Below are 22,786 nucleotides of genomic sequence, written 5' to 3'. Positions count from 1 at the left end.
TGATCCATACCCCTTAGCCTGTCTCTATCTAGTGGGGTAGGGCTCTGGAGAGGTGAGGTTCTAGGACACACTGGCATGGTACTCTGCCTAAGGAGGTCAGGATGGGGTCAAAGTAACATCTGCAACTTGGTGGCTGGAAGGCAGTAAGATATAAAGCAGGACAAAAATGTTTAATAAACAGGAGCCAAGGAGTAGGAATAGAGTGAATGAAAGTAGGGACCCTGGGGTGGAAAGAGGCTAGGATATTTATTTTGGGTATGTTCCTAGGAGCCCAGGACTTTAATAATCTTTGCTTGAGTTTGACAGCTAGCCTGAAAGGTTACTAGAAATACTGCCTGGGAGGATGGTGTCAAAGTGGAGAATAGAACTTGAAAGCCAGGTTAGGGCAGAGAGTGGCTCCCAAACTTGAAAAGATAAATACAGTTAATTGCTTACTGTATTGATCTCTCCTGGGGCCCATGTAAATTCATATCTAGCACAAAAGCCTGTATGACCTCCGGGTCCCTGTCAGTCTGATCTCACAGTCCATGGTCACAGCTGAGAACATTCTAGGCACACTGCAGAACCAGTCTTCCTCAAGTGCTAGACTAGGATGACCCAGCCTCCCTTTGGAAAGAGTGGCAGTTCTTACCATTGGTAGTTTGTAGTAAGGGTAAAGTGTTGAAGAGGTGACCAGTGATGGTAAATAGAGGAATCTATTAGAGGTCTAGGCCCATAGTATCTATGTTTGGAATCCAAGGACTCCCTGTCTAGGACCCCAGGTGACAATGTGGACTGGTATTGGCCAAAGTGGCCACAACTAAGTGATCCAGCAACAGATACTTTGTAGACATCACCTTTTTCACAGCATAGCTATAGAGGAAAGGAAACCTGTTGAGTGAAAAATTTCAACCATCAAAATAACACACCTGGGGTTGGAGAGATAGCCTCAGATTGGCAAGTGAGTGCCTCCTTCTATGAGGTCAAGTGTATATGAGAAAGCGTGTATAAGCATACATGTAAGGAACACGTGAGAATCACCTTCATACAGTGAAGTGGGCAAAAGCTCAAGGAAGTTTCCATTGAGTAAAAGGATGACAAAAATGATGTAACAATAAGAAGCTGATATTTAATGAGCAGGTTCTATATACCCAATTTTATTCTAGATATTTCAATAGTTCAAAGAAGGTTTGCTAGAGAAGAAACAATTGAGGTACAGGAAGATAAGTAAACTACCCAAGTAATACAGCAACTAAGTGAAAATTTGCACCCTGGCAGTCAGACTACAGAGCCTATACTCCTGACCATTCTGTTACTTTCTCCTACAGTGGTTGTCGTGGAGAGGCCGGAGGTGCAGAACTTTAGTGGTGGGTGCAGTGTAGAACTATACCCTGTAATCTTCCAGTCTTATAAACTACTACTAGTCACACATTAAAAATAAATACATTCTCATAAAATCTGAGGTCCATTATCATTAAAGATCTAAAATGAGTCAACTTGGGCCATGTTAATTTGTGCTTCCTTACCTGGCTTCCATGTTCCCAACCACACGCAAATAGTTCTTGTGCCGACGGATTCGACGCTGTACCTCATGAAACAGGTAACGCAGCTGCATAAAGATGACCAAACTTGCCATGGAGAGCCAGATGTTACCAAATAACTTAATAGAAAAGAGAATAAAATCAATGAAAACTTGGTGTATTGCATCGAAGTAAAGGACTCTGGGGTTGAGGGGGAGTGTTCTGGTCCTGGAATATGATGGCAGAAGAGAACCTAGATGGAGGGTTAGACTTTCATGTGGAAAAATGAGAAATGTTACACATGAACAAACTACTATATTTTACTGCTGACTGTAAACCATTAATTCTCCAATAAAGAAAAAATATTTTAAGAAATTAATAAAAACTTGCTAGTGATGAAAGTTAGGTATGCAACAGAAGTTCTTAATTGTTGAAGGTGCACTAAAATAATCTTTGAGAAAGTAGTAAATACATAAACTTAATCTCACTACCAAAACAATGTATTTGGTCCTTTGACTTAGTTATTCCACTAGAAATCCTCCTTGAGGAACTAATCAGGAATTTAAAATCTTTATGCAAAAAGATGTCTACCCATTCAGTCATATAAAAGAAAATCAAGAACAAAATATTCAGTGGAAGAATAGTCAGCTTGTAAAGTCATGTAATGTAATATTACACAGCCATTAATCATTTTTACAAAGTATAATTATACATCACTGTATTTTATATATGATATTTTAAAGACTGCATAGGAAAATAATATGGTTAAGTAGAAAAAGCAGGAGCAAGCAGGGCCAGGTGGTGGCATACCTGGTTGAGTGTACGTGTTACAATGTGCAAGGAACCAGGTTCAAGCCTCCAGTCCCCACCTGCATGGGGAAAACTTCACAATTGGTGAAGCAGTGTTGCAGGTGTCTCTCTGTCTCTCTCCCTCACTATCACCCCTTTCCCTCTCGATTTCTGGTTGTCTATATCCAATAAATAAAGATAATAAAAAAAATTTTTTTAAAGAAAAAGTAGGAGCGAGCTATCTAAAAATAGTATGTGATTACAAAATGTAAAATAACAATAAAATTGCTATTTTGACTATGGGGACTGACTGAATAAATTATCTATACGGTGGAATCATAACTTGAAAGCATTAAAATGATTTGAACAATCTTTGCTAGAATAAGGGAATGCATATAATACAGTAAACTAAGAAAAACCTAGGAGCCAGGTGGTATGCACCTGGTTAAGTGCACACATTACAGTTCACAAGGACCCAGGTTCAAATCCCTGGTCTCCACTGGCAGGGGGAAAGCTTCATGAGTGATGAAGCAGTGCTACAGGTCTCTCTCCCTCTCTATCTCCCCATTCAATTTCCCTCTGTCTCTATTCAATAATAAATAAATAGATAATCAAACAAAGTGTTTGTGGTCTGGGAGATGGCACAGTGAATAAGGCATTGGACTTTTTAAATTTTTTTATTATCTTTATTTATTGGATAGAAGCAGCCAGAAATCAAGGGGGATGGGGTGGTAGAAAGGGAGAGAGACAGAGACACACACCTGCAACCCTGCTTCACTACCCGCAAAGCTTTCCCCCTGCAGACAGGGTCTGGGGGCTTGAACCTGGGTCCTTGCGCATTATAACATGTGTGCTCAACCAGGTGCGCCGCCACCCAACCCCAGCATTGGACTCTCAAGCATGAGGCTCCTACTTTAATCCCCAGCAGCATGTGTACCAGAGTGATGTTTGGGTAAAAGTTTTTAACAGAAATCATAGTTTACTTTAAATGATGTTCTCAAAGTTACTTTATATTGACTTATTTATTCCCTTTTGTTTAATTGTTGTAGTTGGATAGGACAGAGAGAAATGGAGAGAGGAAGGGAAGACAGAGAGGGGGAGAGAATGATAAGACACCTACAGACCTGCTTTACCGCCTGTGAAGCGACTCCCCTGCAGGTGGGGAATGGGAGGTTCGAACCGGGATCCTTAGGTGGGTCCTTGCATTTTGTGCCACATGTGCTTATCCTGCTGCGCTACCGCCAAACTCCCTCAAAGTTTTTTTTAAAAAAGTACTTAGAAACAGGTTACATCTTAGAAATTTACTATTATTTAAAAAATATTAATTGTATAGACTTACAATTTAAATAAGTTGTCTACCAAATGTAGTCTGATTATTATTAGATCACCGAAGTACTAAATAATGAAGCAGATCTTTCAATTGTTTATAATTTCTTTTTTTTTTTTTTAATTTTTTTAATATTTATTTTATTTATTTATTCCCTTTTGTTCCCTTGTTGTTTTATTGTTGTAGTTATTATTGTTGTTGTTGTTGGATAGGACAGAGAGAAATGGAGAGGGGGGGGAAGACAGAGAGGAGGAGAGAAAGATAGACACCTGCAGACCTGCTTCACCGCCTGTGAAGCGACTCCCCTGCAGGTGGGGAGCCGGGGTTCGAACCGGGATCCTTATGCCGGTCCTTGTGCTTTGTGTTTATAATTTCTTACAAACCAAAGTAAAATGTCAACAGTGAAAGTAAAAGGAATTAAGTATAAAAATTGTCTTTAATTACGAAGTTGGAAAATTTATGAATCCGGGAAAAAAACTAACATTGCAAGAAGTTCCATTACTATCTAAACATACATAGAAACTATTGGGAGAGGTATTCCTTTAATTTCCTTCTTTATTTATTTGGTTTTTTATTTATTGGATAGACACAAAGAGAAATTGAGAGGGAAGTGGGAAGTAGGGAGGAAAAGAGACAAAGACCTACAGCACCGCCTCACTGCTCGTGAAGCTTTTCCCTTGCAGGTGAGGACGAGTGACTTCAACCCAGGTTTTTGCTCACTGTAACATGTACGCTCAACCAGGTGCCATGCCCTACCCCTGTATCCCTTTAATTTTTTCTTTTTTCCTTTTCTTTCTTTCTTTTTCTTTCTTTCTTTCTTTTTTTTATAACCAGAGCACTGCTCAGCTCAGGCTTATAGTGGTACAGGGGATTAAACCTGGGACTCTGGAGGCTCAGGCATAAGAGTCTCTTTGCATAACCATTATGCTATCTACCCTCCACCTCCCTTTAATATCTAATGAACAAAATTATGTATTAACTGGGTTGAAAGAGTTAACCAGGCTCCCAGAGCACCAAAGTGGTTTCAAGGTAGTGCTTAAGATGCAGTGGGGGAAAGAGGGCAGGACTTTATTATTCTTTTTAAAAATATTTATTTACTGAGTATAGACAGAGAGAAATTGAGAGAGAGGGGGAATATAGGGAAAGAGAGAAAAGAGAAACACCTAGAGCACTGCTTCATCACTCGTGAACTATCCCCCTGTAGATGGGTGCTGGGGGCTTGAGCTTGGGTCCTTGCACATGGTAACATGTGTGCTCTAACAAATCTGCCACTGCCTGGTCCTTCTCTTTATTGTTAGCATAGCCTTCAAGTGGTTCATACACAAGCGCTGAGTCTGTTAATGTGCTAACCCAGGTTCCTCATTCTGATAAACTTAGTTATCTACTGGAGGTCTTTCTGAAGACACATACCAACATATGAATATGGTGCATGAGGTCCAAGGACAAGAGAGTGAGTTCCATAACAAAATCTGTGTAATAGACATACGTTCCTTTTCCTTCCCATGTTCCTTCGTGGTTGAGGTCCCAGAGGTGAATTACATATCTGCAGTAAATAGAGGGGAAAAAATTAATTTACTGGTACAGCTGAATTTACTTTAAACATTATATAATATAGTCATATTTTAAAATAGTGTATATATCTGTAAATCAAGACAACAATGAGGTATCACTTCACTCCTGTGAGAATGTCATACATTGGAAAAGTTAACAGCAGCAAATGCTGGAGAGGTTGTGGGGTCAAAGGAACCCTCCTACACTGCTGGTGGGAATGTTAATTGGTCCAACCTCTGTAGAGAACAGTCTGGAGAACTCTCAGAAGGCTAGAAATGGACCTATCCTATGACCCTGCAATTCCTCTCCTAGGGATATATATCCTAAGGAACCCAACACACCCATCCAAAAAGATCTGTGTACACATATGTTCTTGGCAGCACAATTTGTAATAGCCAAAAGCTGGAAGCAACCCAGGTGTCCAACAACAGATGAATGGTTGAGCAAGTTGTGGTATATATACACAACGGAATACTACTCAGCTATAAAACATGGTGACTTCACCGTTTTCAGCCGATCTTGGATGGACCTTGAAAAATTCATGTTAAGTGAAATAAGTCAGAAACAGAAGGATGAATATGGGATGATCTCACTCTCAGGCAGAAGTTGAAAAACAAGATCAGAAAAGAAAACACAAGTAGAACCTGAACTGGAATTGGCATACTGCACCAAAGTAAAAGACTCTGGGGTGGGTGGGTGGGGAGAATACAGGTCCAAGAAGGATGACAGAGGACCTAGTGGGGGTTGTATTGTTATATGAAAACTGAGAAATGTTATGCATCTACAAACTATTGTATTTACTGTTGAATGTAAAACATTAATTCCCCAATAAAGAAATTTTAAAAAATACTGTATATCTTATACATATTATATCTTAAAATCAACTGTATACAGTAGACTTCAGTCAATAGACTCCCTTCCAAATTTCTACTCACCGTAAAATCACATGAGCAGTCCTCACTGTCACAAGAAGAGACTGTAAAAAATATATATATTCATTTTTTAATTCAAAATTAGGATTGTACAGGTCAAACTTTTACAAAATGATAAAAGATAAAACATTTCTCAGTTAAAAATCAGGATACTCAAGGGGTGGTAGCTAGAGTAACTGGATGAAGGTGGTCAAAAGGTATACTTTGCAGTTATAAGAAAAACAAGGATATGGCATATTTGAAGGTTACTAAGAGGGGACGGGTGTGGGGTCAAAATAATCTGTCAATGACCATGTAGCTTCCTTGAAAACACACAAGAATATAGTCATAACAAAAACCTCTGTCTATATCTTACCTCTGCAGCCATGAAAGCCAATGTGTGCATTCCGTGGGTATAGCCTGTGACACAACAGACAACGGCTAATCCACAGCAAGAAAGCAGCATGGCTATCAACAGCAACAGAACTCGACCGTGGCTACTCATTGGTGTGGTGGGAGAAAAGGAAAGCTGGAACATACAAAACAGGAGAAGGGAGCTCATTTCTCTTCTTAATGTTTTCTTGTTTTTTTTTTTTTTCTTTTAAAGATCTTATTGATTGAGATATCAGTACATACACTGCTGGAGACTTTTTAAAAAAATATTTTTTTAATTTTGTTGCCCTTTTGTTGCCCTTGTTGGAGATTTTTTTTTAAAAGGTTTTATTTATTTATTAATGAGAAAGATAGGAGGAGAGAGAAAGAACCAGACATCACTCTGGTACATGTGCTGCCAGGAATTAACTCAGGACCTCATGCTTGAAGAGTCTAATGCTTTATCCACTACACCATCTCCTGGACCACCTCTTCATAGTGTTATGCCTTGCTCTACGCTACTCAAGGATGATCTATGTGTCTTTGGGGGCCTATACTTAGTCACATGGTCAAATGCAAAGCAGAGAAAAAGCACTTCATTACCAGGTCAAAATTCTCCAACAGACCTAAATGGCCATATATTTACCAAATATAGCAATATACATTGAATTTTTCTCTCAAAACCTCAAGGATTCTCCAACCACTGGGATTATGAACATTTCTATAAGCAATTAAAATAAATAAATAAATAAAATTCTTCTAACATTCAACAGGACTCAGAGTAGTATCACTTTCTCAATCTTGCAAGTGTTCTTTCCCAATATTCACCTGGAGAACATTCTAGTCTGTTTGGGGCTAGGGCAACTGAAATGTAATCCAGGTGAGGCTCTATTAGTATAAAGCTATGCTAACATAGGAGGAGAACCAACTGCTAGGAAAAGCAGCCCTGGAGCTGTGACTCAGGAGCAGGAAAGTATAGATAACAGTTGTTAGGGCAGGTAGAAGCTTCTGTTCTTGAGCTGGAATGCAACTGAATTGTGAAACTGCTAAATACTCTGAGATGATGAACTCACACAGAGGTAATAGCCAACTGGTCCTTGAGGACAAGGTAAAAACGGGACAATCAAGGCACTGGAGGGAGTTTGACAGAAGGGCAGAACTGTAGATGTACATTCATCCAGGATCTATGAAATAGGTCAGAATCACTAATAAGTGAGGGACCCCATGCACAACTTTGATCGAAAGTCCAGAGGAAATTTTTTATATTTATTTATTCCTTTTGTTGCCCTTGTTTTATTGTTGTAGTTATTATTGTTGTCATTGTTGTTGGATAGGACCAGGAGAAATGGAGAGAGGAGGGGAAGGCAGAGATGGGGAGAGAAAGAGCGACACCTGCAGACCTGCTTCACCGCCTGTAAAGCAACTCCCCTGCAGGTGGAGCTGGGGGCTCGAACCAGGATCCTTCCGCTGGTCCTTGCACTTTGCGCCACCTGCGTTTAACCCGCTGAGCTACCACCCAACTCCTCAGAGGTAAATTTTGTACCTGACAGAAAAGGATACATTTCTGGAAACAATGAAGCCAAGAGAGTTAATTCAATCCTTTGCCTAAGTGTGGAAACAGTGAGAACTAGTCAGAAAGAAGAGCTCTAAGAGTCAGAGTGAGAAGGAGAAAAAATGGAGGAAGATGTAACTAGAAAATATATGAAAGAAACTAATTTTTAGTCAGTTTATATATTAAGTAGTTTGGTTTTTTTTTTTTTTTTTTTTTTTTTTGCCTCCAGGGTTACTGCTGGGTACCTGCACTAATCCACTGCTCCTGGAGGCTATTTTTTTCCCCTTTTGTTGCTTTTGTTGTTTTATCATTGTGTGGTTATTATTATTATTGATGTTGTTGTTGTTGAATAGGACAGAGAAATCGAGAAAGGCAGGGAAGACAGAGGGGGAGAGACAGACACTTGCAGACCTGCTTCACCGCCCATGAAGTGAGCTCCCTGCAGGTGGGGAGCCGGGGGCTCAAACTGGGATCCTTATGCCAGTACTTACGCTTCATACCCGCTGTGCTACAGCTTGACCCCCTAATATACTAAGTAGTTTTCTTATAAGACAATCAAAACAGTTTGTGTAGGTGGACTGACCCCCAAATTTCTGCAAATATAATATGCATGTAAACATAAATAGTCTTTTCCTGGACAGCTACCTGGCCCATGCTGGTTACGGCTCATTCATACTACACAATTTAAATCTGGAAATGTGTGATTAAGCACGCAAAGAGTCTGGCTAGAAACTTACATATTCAAATCGGTCCTTGCAGAGTTGAACCATCAGATGCAAAAATACAAGTCCTGCAAACCAAAGGCACCACATGACCACTTCTTCCACTGTCTGGACATTCAGCACACCAAAAATGAAAATGAACTTGTAGAAAATAAAATTCCAAAATTTGTCTTTGAGGTGCTAAAAAGAAAAACATTTATAAGGTGAGTACAATCATGCCTTAAGCCATTTAAGACAATATACTAATACAACAAAAGCTGGTTTTCATGTAGAAACTATTCTATACTCAACGCTCTAACACTAGTCCACAAGAAACTGAAGGTAGAGACAAAACTACTCCTCTGAGAAATAAAAGCAAGAAATCTAGAAAGTAATTTGTACACTTTGAACTGCAACTCTGAGTTTACAGAATTTTAGCCATTAAAAGGAGAAGTGTTATTAGTCTAGCAACCTATGTGTTAAGAAAAAAATACATATACTTTCAAGACAAAATAAAAAGTAATGGTAAAAGCTACCAGTATGGCTTTTAACATTTCTGCTCTTAGATCCTTGAAACTATAGAAAGGATTAAACCTTCATTTTCTAAAATATCCTTCAGGTTAGGAAAAACACATACTCATTTAATTAATAAAGCATCAAGAAAACCTATGTGTGATTTTTTAAAACATTTTAATGCATTTTTCTTCTTTCACTGTGTAAAATACTAATGTGCATTGTATTATTTCACTTATATTGTAAAAACATGAGTTTAGTAGATATTCTCTGAATATGCTATTATTAGTAGTTACAGGTGGAACAGCAAAACTTGTTTTTAATTCTTCACTGTTCTGAAATTATCACAATGATTATATAAGTTTCTATCAATATATATATATATATATATATTCAGCATTACCAAGTCAATGATTGCAAATGTTTTCATGATTTCTTTCTTTCTTTTTTTTTTTCCTCCAGGGTTATTTATTGCTGGGCTCGGTGCCTGCACCATGAATACACCGCTCCTGGAGGCCATTTTTTCCCCCTTTTGTTGCCCTTGTTGTTGTAGCCTCGTTGTGGTTATTATTATTGCCCTTGTTGACACTATCCATTGTTGGATAGGACAGAGAGAAATGGAGAGAGGAGGGGAAGACAGAGTGGGGGAGAGAGAGATAGACACCTGCAGACCTGCTTCACCGCCTGTGAAGCGACTCCCCTGCAGGTGGGGAGCTGGGGGCTCGAACCGGGATCCTTAAGCCGGTCCTTGCGCTTTGCGCCACATGCGCTTAACACACTGCGCCACCGCCCGACCCCCGTTTTCATGATTTCTAATAGTATCTTCCCAGTTTGTTTATTATTTATTGCCACAAGGGTTATTGCTGGGGCTCGGTGCTGGCACTAGGAATCAGCCACTTTTTCCTTTCTATTTTTATTTGACAGGACAGAGAGAAATCAAGAGAGCAGGGGGAGACAGAGGAGAGAGAAAGATAGACACATACAGACCTGTTTCACCGCTCATAAAGCGTGCCCCACATGTGGGCAGCGGGGACTCAAACCCAAGTCCTAGTTCATGGCAGCATGTGCATTTAGGCTGGTGCACCACTGTCCGACCCCCCAGTTTTCAGAAAAGCTGTGTAAATGCACACCCCTAAAAGCAGTGTATATCTGGTATATCTGCTTCACTATACTTACTCTACATAAGGATATCAAGTTGCTTTTTTGTTTGTTTGTTTGTTTGTTTTGCCTCTAGGGTTACTGCTGGGGCTCGTGCCTGCACCACGAATCCACTGCTCCTGGAGGCTATTTTGTCCCCTTTTGTTTTATCATTGTTGTGGTTATTATTGTTGTTATTGATGTCATTGTTGTTGGGTAAGACAGAGAGAAATCAAGAGAGGAGGGGAAGACAGAGGGGGAGAAAAAGATAGACACCTGAAAACCTGCTTCACCGCTTATGAAGCAACTCCCCTGGAGGTGGGGAGCTGGGGGCTTGAACTTGGCTCCTTACGCCAGTCTTTGCACTTCGAGTCATGTGCACTTAACCCACTGTACTACTGCTACCACCTGACCCCCAAGGATTTCAGTTTTAAAAGTCTTTTTCTTGGGCTATGGACAAAGCATAATGATTATGCTAAAGAATTTCATGCTCTGAAGTCCAGGGAAGGAAGGGAAGAAGGAAGGAAGGAAGGAAGGAAGGAAGGAAGGAAGGAAGGAAGGAAGGAAGGAAGGAAGGGAGGAAGGAAGGAAGGGGGGAAGGAGGGAGGGAGGGAAGGAAGGGAGGGAGGAAGGAAGGAAGGAAAGGAGGGAGGGGAGGGAAACAAATTTTCTCTTCTAAAGAAAGGGGCAATGAGGGCAGGGGTAGCATAATGGTTATGCAAAGAGACTCTCATACCTGAGGCTCCAAAGTGCCAGGTTCAATCCCCTGCACCACCATAAGCCAGAGCTGAGCAGTGCTCTGGTAAAAAATTCAAAAAAGGGAGGGGGGAATAATGAAGGGAATCTTACAGATATTAGATATACTACCAAACCATCTATAAGAGTGGTAGAAACTGGGTGAAGAGACCATGGGTGAAAATAAGACCTCCAAGTGTATTTAACTATATGTAGTTTTGAACCATATAAATGTTCCAAAATTCAAAAAATCAAAACAAGGAAATGCCAAACTGAATAAAAGCAAAAGCAATTCAACCTAAATGTTAACAAATTACTAGTATGACTGCTTAAAGAATTTGTAGAACTTTCATACACAGTACTCTGATAGCACATCCTCTGTACAGAAAACAAAAACTAGGAATCTTTGGCAATGTGCTTCTTGGCCTGGAGGAGGAAAAATACAAGATGAATGTAGGACATTTTGTACCCTGGCTTTGAATCTTTGCTTCACTGTCTATTTGCTATGTGAATTGGGACAATGTTCACAACTTACCCTCATGTGAGTCAGGGAAAAAAAAAAAAAAGGCAAATTTAAAGACTGAATATGGAAAAGGGGTTTGACAGGTACAGCATAGTATTCATGAAACGTTCCTCTAAACCTGAAAGTACGCCAAGACAAAACAAAACAAAACCCTGGTCAAGGATTCCTTCCTTACCATCTGGACTTACCTGTCTTTCACTCACTCGAAGAGGGCCAAACACAATACACTGGATTAGTTTTGCCACCAACATCAAAACACAGCAAGCAGTATTTACCAGTACCTGAACACAAACCAATGGGGGAAAAAAGTTAATTTCTTCCCAAAGAAAAATAATAACACCTCAGGACCAGGCGGTGGAGCACCTCATTGAATGTACATGTTACAATGCATAAGGACCCAGGTTCGAGCCCCCAGTCCCCACCTGAAGGGGGAAAGCTTTACAAGTGGTAAAGCAGGCCCACAGGTGTCTCTCTCTCTCTCTCCCTCCCTATCTTCCCCTTCCCTCTTGATATCTGACTGTCTCTATCTAATAAATAATAAAGAAAAAAAATAAAAAAAAAATAAAAATAATAACAGCACTAAAATTTTTATATTAGGGATTTGGTTATGACTTCCAATGATTGAGGCTTTCAGATTCTCTACTAACAAAAGATAAGATCTGAAGGAGCACATTTTCATGGGCAATGAAGATAGGAATAGGGCTTTGTTTTGTCTTTTAGATTTCTAGAAGCTGCAAAACATGGAAAGTGGTCTAACACACAAAGCAGGTTGCTATAAAAGCCTTTTGGCATTCTCACACATCCTGGGCTACAACATAAACAAGTATCATACACAGACCTTGAAGAAATTGAGGGTTCAGTTCCAGAACACCACAATAAAGTAAATATTACAAAAAAGTGAGTCACATAATTCTTGCCAGTGCAAATAAGTTATGTTTACACTATACTGTCTATTAAGTGTGCAATAACAATATGTCTAAAAAATACTGTCAACCCCTTAATTAAAGGTGACAAGATGAACACATGCTGTTGCAAAAATGGTGCCTGCCATAAGCCTTTAATCTATAAAAGCACACTATCTGAAAAGCTCTATAAAACTAAGTAATGAAAAAAATATGCCTATATTTACCAAATCTAAGCTTTTTTTTTTTTTTTTGAGTTAAACTTTCCTAAGAAAATTTTCTAAATTCAAAAATAAGTTATGGGAAATACGTATCTAGTTTACAAAAAAGAAAGTGAAACTACTTCCACAAGGCCATCACTCAATGGTAAACATTTCTTATTTTAACTGACATGGAAGATAAAAATGAGTAAAGCTGCTGCCTAGTAGGTTTGCAATGGGTAGAGTGCTTGACTTGCACAGAGGTATGCTTTGATATTCTAGTTCTCGTCCCACTCCCCCTTGCATTAATGAATTTCTTTGTTGTTGTTGTTGTTGTTGTTAACAAAGCTTTGAAGAGAAAAATAAGCAACCTTGAGAAAGAAAGCATGTGGTATTAGAAAGGGAACTTAAAAAGAAACTTTTGTGAACTTTTTAATATGAAAAGCAAAGTCACAAGAATTGGAAGCTTCTAAAAATTACTTAAGGATTATAACAAAGTGCTCCCCAAATACCTTAATGGGAGGGCTGGCAGACAGCTCAAGTGGTATAGTGCGCACTACCACTACCACTACCACTACCACGTATGAGGAGCCAGGTCTGAGCCCTCAGGACTCCATGGTATCACCTGTGGCAGAAGAAACTTTGTGCTTGGTGGAATAGTGCTGTGGTGTCTCCCCTCCTCCCCCACTCTGTCTCTTTCCCTCCCCCTCTCTCTCTACTTGAAATTAAAAGAAAAAAAAAAAATCTGCCAGAAGTGGCTGAATCACACAGGCGCAGAGTCCCAATGAGCAACAAAACAAAAAGCCAGGCAGTGGTACACCCAGGTAAGCGCACATATTAACAACAACAACAACAAAAACAGAAACACCTTAATAATTATTGTCTCTTTATAGAAAACATCTTAATTTTACAAGTATTGCCATTCCAATAGGCAAATGATAAATGAAAACTGTCAACGTGTTGAGAAACTGCACTTATAGACAGAAACATAATTGCACATTACTCCTTTAAAAGCAAATCCCACTAAATCTTTAGTAATATTCCAACAGAAAGAGAAAGACTCCTATAGCATTGCTTCACCACTTTGTGAAGCTTCCCCCTGCAGGTGGCAACCAGGAACCTGAACGTGAGTCCTCATGCATAGCAGCATGTGTACTGAACCTTCTTGGCTGATTAGACTGTAAAAAAGAGGCCAGGACAAATAGGCCACCTCTAGTTGTCAATGATGTCTTGAAACAATCAGTTCACTTTTACTCATTTTAATTTTGGAAGATTTTTTTTTTCTTACCCTTTGAAACTTCTATTTAAACGATTTAATTTAAATAGTCAGGGAGACGGTTCAATGGGTGGAGCATGGGGCCTGCAAGTATAACATATCGACACTCTCACCACCACATGCGATGCAGCAGTGGGTGCTAGGTCTCTCTCTAGCTCATAAACATATATAAATACATCTTTGAGCATTTCCCTTTGCATACCATTCAGTAGAGACCTTAACACTTACTTTTATATTTCTATTTTTCTTGTTTGCTTTTGCTTCATTGTTTGTTGTTGTATCTGTGACCAGAGCACTGTTCAGCTCTGGCGGCTTATGGTGGTGTGGGGAACTGAACTTGGGATCTTGGAGCCTCAGGCATGAGTCTCTATGCATAACCATTATGTTATTCCCCTCCCACCCTATTCCTATCATTTCTATTTCTCAGTTTGATCAATGCCCTGCTCTGACAATTTCAGATGCAAATCTAGGGGGGGGGGGACAAAAACAGAAAGCAGAAAGTGGTAAAAGTGATGGGTAGGAATAAAAATAGTAGAGGCAAAAACACCTAAATAGCTAAACAAACCAAAACAAACAATGAAATGGACACATAGGTACTTCAATGAACAATTAAAATAAGCCGAGAAATGGGTAACAAAATAAGACCTGATCTGCAGTGTAGCTTTAAAATGAAAGTCTAGGGGGCTGGGTGGTGGAGCACCTGATTGAGCACATGTGTTACAATGTGCAAGGACCCAGGTTCAAGCCTCCAGTCCCTACCTGCAGGGGGAAAGCTTTGCCAGTGGCAAAGCAGGGTTGTAGTGTCTGTCTCTTCCCCCCCCCCCTCTCTTCCCTTCCCTCTTGATTTTCTGGCTGTCTCTACCCATTACATAATAAACATAATAAAAATAAATAAATAAAATGAAAGTCTAGAACGATTTAAGGTTACAAATGATAATGTCAAGTCAAGCGTAGGTATTTGTATAAGGCTGGAGGCTACCCTAGAACCTGTTTCCAGTGTTTATACCATAGGGCCCCCTGGAAAGACCTGGGTGTGTGGGGGGTATGTGTGTGGTGGTGTGGGGGGGGGGGGATTTAAACAGATCCTAGCCTCTTTCCATACTACATCAACTTTATCTTTTTCATAATGTTACCAAAGATGGTATTATTTTCTAAAAATAATAATAATAATAATAGCTTTGTCAGCCTTTTCTCCTGGCCTCTACCCCTTAAAGCCCTACAGCCCATAAAATTATGTCAGTGGCCCCTAACAGAATAGGCAAGTTTTACATAATCTGACCTTCAACCTCCCCCTATCATCGATGAGGGGTGAAAACTTCTCTCCCTAAGCAGTTTCTCAATCACATGTGGGCCTAAAATCACCTGTGCCAAAATAAAAAGTTCAAGGATTTATCCTTCTCCCCTCCACCCCCGAAACAAACAAACAAACAAACAAACAAAACAACCCCCAGGCTTAAAACTACAATTTACCCCCAGGTGATAACCAACCTGGCTGCCAAGAGGTGCACACCTTAAGAAATATGCCTTGGCTGGGAGTACAGATCAACCAGTCAACGCCCATGTTCAGCAGGGAAGCAATTGCAGAAGCCAGACCTTCCACCTTCTGCATCCCACAATGACCCTGGGTCCATACTCCCAGAGGGATAAAGAATAGGAAAGCTATCAGGGGAGGAGAGGGGATACGGAGATCTGGTGGTGGGAATTGTGTGGAGTTGTACCCCTCTTAGCCTATGGTTTTGCTAATGTCTCCTTTTTTAAATAAATAAAATTAAAAATATTAATAACAAAAAACCTCATCTACATTTCAAGATCAAAACTTCATTTGATTTTGTTTATTCCCTTATTTATTTCTTTTTTCCTCAAAATAAAAAAGTATTCAATAAAGAAAAAAGAAATATGCCTTTAGGGGAGTTGCTTCTCAAGCTGTGAAGCAGATCTGCAGGTGTGTATCTTTCTCTCCCCTCTCTGTCTTCCCCTCCTCTCTCCATTTCTCTCTGCCCTATCCAACAACAATGGTATCAATAACAACAACAGCAACAAAAGGGAATAAATATTAAAAAAAAAAGAAGAAGAAGAAGTTTGCTCACCACTTGTTTTCAGCCACATTGTCATTTCCTCCACCTCCTGTCACTCCAGGTCCCTCCCTGCTTCACCTTCTCAACCTCACTCTTAAAGAAACCAGTGAAATCTCCATTTAATAGCCCAGTCATGACTACTCTGTACAGATCTCCACAGAGCAGCCTGAGGGACACACAGTTTTCTCTACATAGAATAGTTTTTGCTCTTCCCATTTCAAGACTGATATTTTTTTATATCAATGGGAAGGCTGATTTCATTTTTTAAAATACATATTTAATTGAGAGAAAGAGACCAAAGCACTGCTCAGCGCTGGTTTATTGTAGTGCTAGTGATTGAACCTGACACCTTTGCTGTCTTAGTTGAGAAGATCCTTTTGCATAACCATCATGCGATCTTCCCCACCCAAGAGTTCAAATACCATCTCCCATATGTTCTGCTCTAGACAGCACTTCCTCTTATTTATTTATAAAATTTACTCATTTTACTAGATAGGACAGAAATAAATTGAGAGGGGAGGGGGTCTAGAGAGAAAGACAGAGAGACATCTGCAGCATTACTTGACCACTTGTGAAGCCTTCCCACAGCACGTGAGAACCAGGTCCTTATGCGTGGTAATATGTGCATTTAACCAGGTGTGCCACCACCCAGTCCCGACACCATTTCCTCTTTCCACCAAACTCCATCGTATTTTTTTGGTTACATATCTGTCATCATTTATCAAAGTATGCCTATTGTATATGGAATGCTTAATGGGGAGGGGGCAATCTTTTACAGGCTGTGCCTACCTGAGTAGCCCAAGTAATATCTCTGACACATTTCTGAGCTAGAAAAAAAAAAACAACAAAAAACCTGAGATGCTATCAAATCTCTACTAGTCTATATTCTACAAAGATGTTTTAGAGGTTCCAACAACAGCCAGCATGATTTGCAGACTGCCATAAAGATCGGGTTGTGTTTTGTCTTACTAGGTTTTTGCAAACATGAACCTGAAAATTTGAGGGCAGGGCACTGAAAAAGAGCCCAGAACATAGTCAACAATGCCAGTATGTCAAAAAGGAAGGCCGATGAGTCTGTTACTCCTTAACTACTAAAGCACAAACTTTGTATGGGTGATGAGGAAAATATACAGTCCACAGAAAGGAGGGTCTGAGAAATCAGTGAAGACCAAGATGAAAAGTGTGAAATCTCAGAGGAAAAATGGAAGAAAAATAGTGTGAAGACCAATCAAGGAAGGAAAGCATGAACAGATGGGAAGAAATGACAAACTCACAGAGACAAAACCTCTACTGAAAAAGCTAGAAAGAAAATTTCCCTAAATGCAATTTTCACAGAAAAATCACCAAGCTTTATGTAATGTTTGCTGCAGAGGTGTCAACCTTGGAATTGGAACGAGGGTTTTGTAGGAAGAAACTCAAGGGAGAAATTAAACAATACTAGCAGCTGTTATATAAATACAATAATGGTTCTTTCTCAAAGGCTTATTTATAGCTTATGCTTAAAAAATATCAATAACATCTGGCAAAAATCATTCTTCGCTTTAAATTATTTACCTGCTGACCCAAAAGCAAAGAACAATTTGAAATTAAATGAGATGCAAGATGAATTTTTTTTTTTCTCTTTACTGTAAGGTCCCCTTTACAGAGCAGCAGAGAAAGAGAATGCACCATCCGCTGCCTTCTACAAATTTCCCTATCATAAGAACCAGGGACTTAATCCACAGCCCACAGTTTGTAAATCCCATTGCTTCCCGATAAAGCACAATGGGATTAATTAAAAATAAATGTGTTGTATATCATTCTGCAAATCCGAAATATTAATCTCAGTCATTTACAGCCTACTCTCAGTCCCAAATGAAAACCTGCCAGAGGAGACAAGGTCCAAGATGCTCGAGGTAAATCTGAGTGACCACCTGAAATCCTGGAGTAACTTTTCTGACCACTCTGGAGTTTACATAAAGAGGCAGTCAAGGCCAGGCTGGAAACAAAGTTCTCTAGTCAAAATACTGCTGACCTGGCTTGGCCTGGAATTATCTCTTTTAGCAAACCAGCATGCCTGTCTCCTAAATGTTGTTTATCTTGCATTAACAGACAAGCTGTGTTAATTTTTTTTGTGTGTGTTTTTGTTGTTGTTGTTTTTTTTTTTAAGATCACTACAAAGGAGGAACTCCTGGGGTTAGCACAGCATGAGGAGCGGCCTGGGTTTTGCTGTCTCCAGACAGCTAAGGAAATTGTCATGAATCATCAGGTAAAAAAGCAACAGGCCAGGAAGCACAGTTCGCCTGAGTGACCCAGCGAGGTCTGTCACAGACGGAATCGGTTTTAGAAAGTGTGTGGGGATGGGGCGACCTTTCTCCGACCAGGAAATGTCCAAACACCAAACATTCTCCAGTTCTGTCTCTGCCCTCTCAGCTCCATCAGCAGCGGGAGAACAAGCCCGCGCGGTTCCCCGGGGCGGATCGGAGAAGCCTTACAACTTCCCTCCACAAAGGAGCGAAACAGCAGCCGCCGCACATCTGGCTGGCTGCCCCCGGCCTCCTCCGTGAACCTGCTCGCTCAGATGCTTCCGGGCGTCCCTCAGACACCCGACTCCGCTCGCCAGCTTTTCCCGCCGCCCACTCCCGCAGCCCGGCGAGCACCTGCCCTCTGGTCCCTCTGTCCGCAGCTGCTGGGCCCCCCACTCCACCCGCGCACTTGCCCGAACCCCCCAACTCGGTCCTCGCCCGGGCCGTCGCGCCTCCCCGCTCGCGTCTCCGCGCCCGGGAACCCCGACCCTGACCCCGCACCCCGGCCGCGTCCTCCCGCCCGGCTCGCGACCCCACCCCGCCCCGCCTCGCCCTCGGGGGTCCCGGGGGAGGGGACCCCGGCCACGCCCCCCTCCCCCGAGATAATGGGTGACATGGCGGCCCCCCGCCCCGCTCCCCCGCAGGCCGGGCAGCTTCGCTCACCCACACGAACAGGCTGTCGGAGAGCAGGTACTGGGCCACGTCGCGGGCCGCGGGCTGCACCAGGTCCGTTAGCGGCTCGGGCTCGGCGGGCCCGGCCCCGGGCTGGCTGAGAGCGCGGTAGGCGCTGACGATGGTGCCCAGCAGGGCCAGGCCGCTGAGGGCCGTGTAGGTGCGGAGGCTGGGCCAGGGGAAGCGCTCGAGGAAGAGCAGCGGCATGGCGGCAGCGGCGGCCTCCAGACCCCAGGCCTCCCCGCGCTGCGTCCGGGTCCCCGCCGCGGCCTCGACAATGTCGCCCGCTGCCTCTGGCGTCGCTGCTCCTGCCGCCGCCGCTGCCGCCGCCGCCGCCGCCGCGCCGGGCCGGGCCGGGCCGCTCCGGGCCGCTCGCGCCACCCCGCCCCGCGCCGCTCCCGCTGCTGCCCCTGCCGGCGCGGAAGAGCCTCGGCGGGCTCGGGGCGGGTGGCCGCCCCCAGCGGGGTGCGGGCGGGACGGGCTATGGGGCGCGGCCTTCGTCCCCCGCCCCCAGCGGCAGTACTGTCGCCTGGCGGGCACAGGCCCGAGCCGCAGGCCTCTGGGCCCCGCACCCAGCATTATCCTCCGCCCGCACCCTGGCTGTGCGGCCCGCGGACGCTCAGGGCACCTGCTGGGGCCGAGCCGAGGCGTCACTCAGGCGCTGACGGGCCTTCGGGACCAGGCCGCGTCGCCTGTTGACGAGACGCGCCCCGGGGACCCGTCACCGGCCCAGTCCTGCTCCTCAGCCCTCGGTGTACACACACCGCCCCGAGGGGCTGGCAGCTTCCCGGCTTCCTCAATAGAAGGTGCTTAGGGAATAAGAGCCCCTGACCTCCCAAGAAAATTAATCACCCACCTTCAGTTTCTTGCTAATGAGGCTGTCTTAAGTCTGTTTACTAGTACCCTTCAGGAATGTCTCAAGACAAGCCTGATTTAGCGGAAAAGAAAAAACGTGGTTCCACCCATATACACCAGGTAGGAATGTATGCTGGTACGGTTAATTTGATAGAGTTTATCAATGTTCGAACATTAAGAGTGCAGTTCCACTCCTAGGGGTGTGTGTGTGTTCAAGAGACATGAAAACACACAAACAAACAATCCCATACACAGAAACAACTGAATTCCTACCAGGTGATGGATACATAAGGAATATTATTCCATTATGGAAATGAAGTGCTGATATGTGTAATATGAACAAATCTCGAGGACACACTTGCTTGAAATGTCTAGAATAGACAAGTATATATCTATGTACACACAAAGTAAATTAAAGATTTCTTAGGGGTAGGAGCTAAAATGGATTTTGAACAGATGAAAATGTTGTAATATTCTGATTGTAGCACAATTCTGAATAAAAATCACCTGTTGTACACTGGTTATCTCAGTAAGACTGTTGAAAAAGAAAGTGGTCCAAGAGGTAGTGCAGTGGATAAAACATTGGAGTCTCAAACATAAAGTCCCAAGTTCAACCCCCAGCAGCACATGTAGCAGAATGGTATTGTTTTCTCTCTCCTATCTTTCTCATTAATAAAATCTTTAAAAAAAGATGCTAACAGAAAATGTTCCCTGTAATAATGCCTAGCCCAAGTTGGTGCTCAGTAACTGCTGAATCTTACAAGCTTAGAACTAGGTTTTCATTTCTTTCATATCTAATATTCTAATTCTAAAGATGTGTTAATGAGAAAATATTCTTGAAATCAATCAGAATTTTTAATAAAATAATCATATCAAAGTGCCTGTGTTGGGACAGGAGTTTGGCTTCAAAAAGCCTGTGGTAGAGGAAGATGTGGTTATTTAAACACAGGTTGTTTTGATTTTATGAAACTAGGGCCTCTTGCATATATGATTTCACTGTTTCAGCCACATTTTTAATTCAGATAAGCAATAGGGAAAGAACACATTACCAGAGCTTCCCTGGGTGCCATCACCACTCCCATGTGGTGTCAAGAATGAAACACGAACAAGAAAGATGGTGAAACATGCACCATGTCTGGAGAGTTGTCTTCAACCCACAGGGTTTTCATTTCTTTTGCATTATTACAGACAGAGAGAAAGAGAGATTGAGAGAGAGAGAGAGAGAGAACCACACATCACTCTATCACAAACAATGCTGGGTGTTGTATTCAGGACTTCATGCTAGACAGTTCAGGACTTTATCCATTGTTCCACTTCCCAGGTTTGCTTAAATTTTTTTTGTATTCTTTTTTTTAATTGTTCTTTTTTTTTAAATTTCTTTATTGGGGAATTTTTTTTTTAATGTCTATATGACTGAATCTAAGAACAGTGCTATTCACATAATAGTGTGAGGGCAACATACATGTGCTATGCCTTCAGGTTATTATTATGCTAAGCTGTATCTTACCTAATGTCTCCTGGCCAGTGACACGGGAAGAAAACAAAAAGCAAAACTAAAAAAAACTAGCAACCACCATGTTGAATTCCTAATGGCACACTAAAGTTAGTAAGCTGTTGGAGACACAGTCACAGAGTCACTCTTAACTTTTTTTATTGAAATGACAATAAAATTAAAAAAAGGAACAGTGACCATTTTAGTCAAGCTTTTACTTTACAAATATGAAAATATAACCAAAACCTCAAACAGTTATCTTTTATACAATTTCTATTAACTTAATGCCAGGAAAAAAATCTCAAAGCCAAACTATAAATTATTACACTGTGATGTGTATACAGTAACCAAAACATTAAGTCTTTAAATGCATTGATCTTTCCCTCAATAGAACAGGATAAGTAACACATTTTTCCAATTTATTTCTAGTCTTAAAATACAATTGATCCATCACTAAAATACAAATGACATCTAAATTGGATTAATCTAGACTTGTGTTTTAGTCAGATTTTTTTCCCCCACAAAGACATAAATACCACCTTTGTTCAGTATATGAACTAATATTAAAGTTTAATGATAAATCAAATTATAGTTCTGGTATTGTTTCACACATATTTGAACAAAGGAAAACTGCTTAAATGAATCCACCTGAATCTAAATAAGTGATATAAAACAAGTGGAATAATTAGGGACTATCAAACCTTATGCTAGCGAAGCTATATGGTTCTAAGAAACCTCCAGGTGGGAAAATTACTGCAAGCTTTTCACCTCAAGTGACTCAGCAGGTACTCGAATGTTAACTTAAGGGAATTCTTAGTTATCCAAATTAGTAACTGAACCATGTAACATTAGTTGAAAAGATAATGATTAAAATCTACAAGTTCAAATTCAGAATTATCACAATAATTTTAAGTATTACCTACTTTAAAAAACAAGTCTTTATCACTTGGAAAAAATTTTCTTCAAAGGGCTGTCAATTGTAAATGACTTAAAACTTTGACTTTTTTTTCTTTTCCTTCCAGCTAAATGAATACTTTGAAGTGCCACTTAGTTTTATATAGAGTATACACTGCCTGGGTTACTCAAGGAAGGCATTCAAACATACAAATCAATCAAGCACTCATTTTAAAGCCATTCAATATTATGTAGAGAAGTGGAATGCATAATTTAAGAAAGTTGTTAAAGTATGAACTTCCATAGCAAAAGACTTTAGTGTTAGGGCAGTGAGTGCACTTATACTTTCTTCTAATGCTGCACATAGTACATCAGATTTGAATTTCTCCAGCTCTAGTATTTTGGGAAACTTAAAACAATAACTGGAACACAACTATAATTGACCAGTTCAGTTTTAAGATTTTGTTCATTATAAATTTATATTCAAAATTAGAGCTCTTAACATTCCAAGTTAATAACTGAGCC

The 22,786-nt window shown here is 41.2% G+C and overlaps 1 protein-coding gene across 3 annotated transcripts in view; it reads right to left on the bottom strand.

The window, feature by feature from the left end:
* AMFR (autocrine motility factor receptor) overlaps positions 1-19,491 on the bottom strand; it is a 46,045-nt gene extending 26,554 nt beyond the window's left edge. For 2 of the 3 annotated variants that reach the window (XM_007532702.3, XM_060185523.1), the window contains exons 1-7: positions 19,012-19,490; positions 11,799-11,891; positions 8,739-8,903; positions 6,454-6,606; positions 6,102-6,142; positions 5,026-5,158; positions 1,506-1,639 (exon numbers count right to left, since the gene is read on the bottom strand). In XM_007532702.3, the coding sequence (XP_007532764.1) occupies positions 1,506-1,639; positions 5,026-5,158; positions 6,102-6,142; positions 6,454-6,606; positions 8,739-8,903; positions 11,799-11,891; positions 19,012-19,227 (935 nt within the window). In that variant the 5' untranslated portion in view covers positions 19,228-19,490. Of the gene's footprint in view, positions 1-1,505; positions 1,640-5,025; positions 5,159-6,101; positions 6,143-6,453; positions 6,607-8,738; positions 8,904-11,798; positions 11,892-19,011 lie in introns of all 3 variants that reach the window. The other variant, XM_060185524.1, reaches the window with a different exon arrangement.
* Between the last annotated feature and the right edge of the window lie 3,295 nt (positions 19,492-22,786).

Source organism: Erinaceus europaeus, chromosome 2 (assembly GCF_950295315.1).
Source record: "Erinaceus europaeus chromosome 2, mEriEur2.1, whole genome shotgun sequence".
In the NCBI taxonomy this organism is placed as follows: Eukaryota; Metazoa; Chordata; class Mammalia; order Eulipotyphla; family Erinaceidae; genus Erinaceus; species Erinaceus europaeus.
The sequence above is the reverse complement of the archived record's forward strand: the minus strand, read 5'-3'. Positions and strand labels throughout refer to the sequence as shown.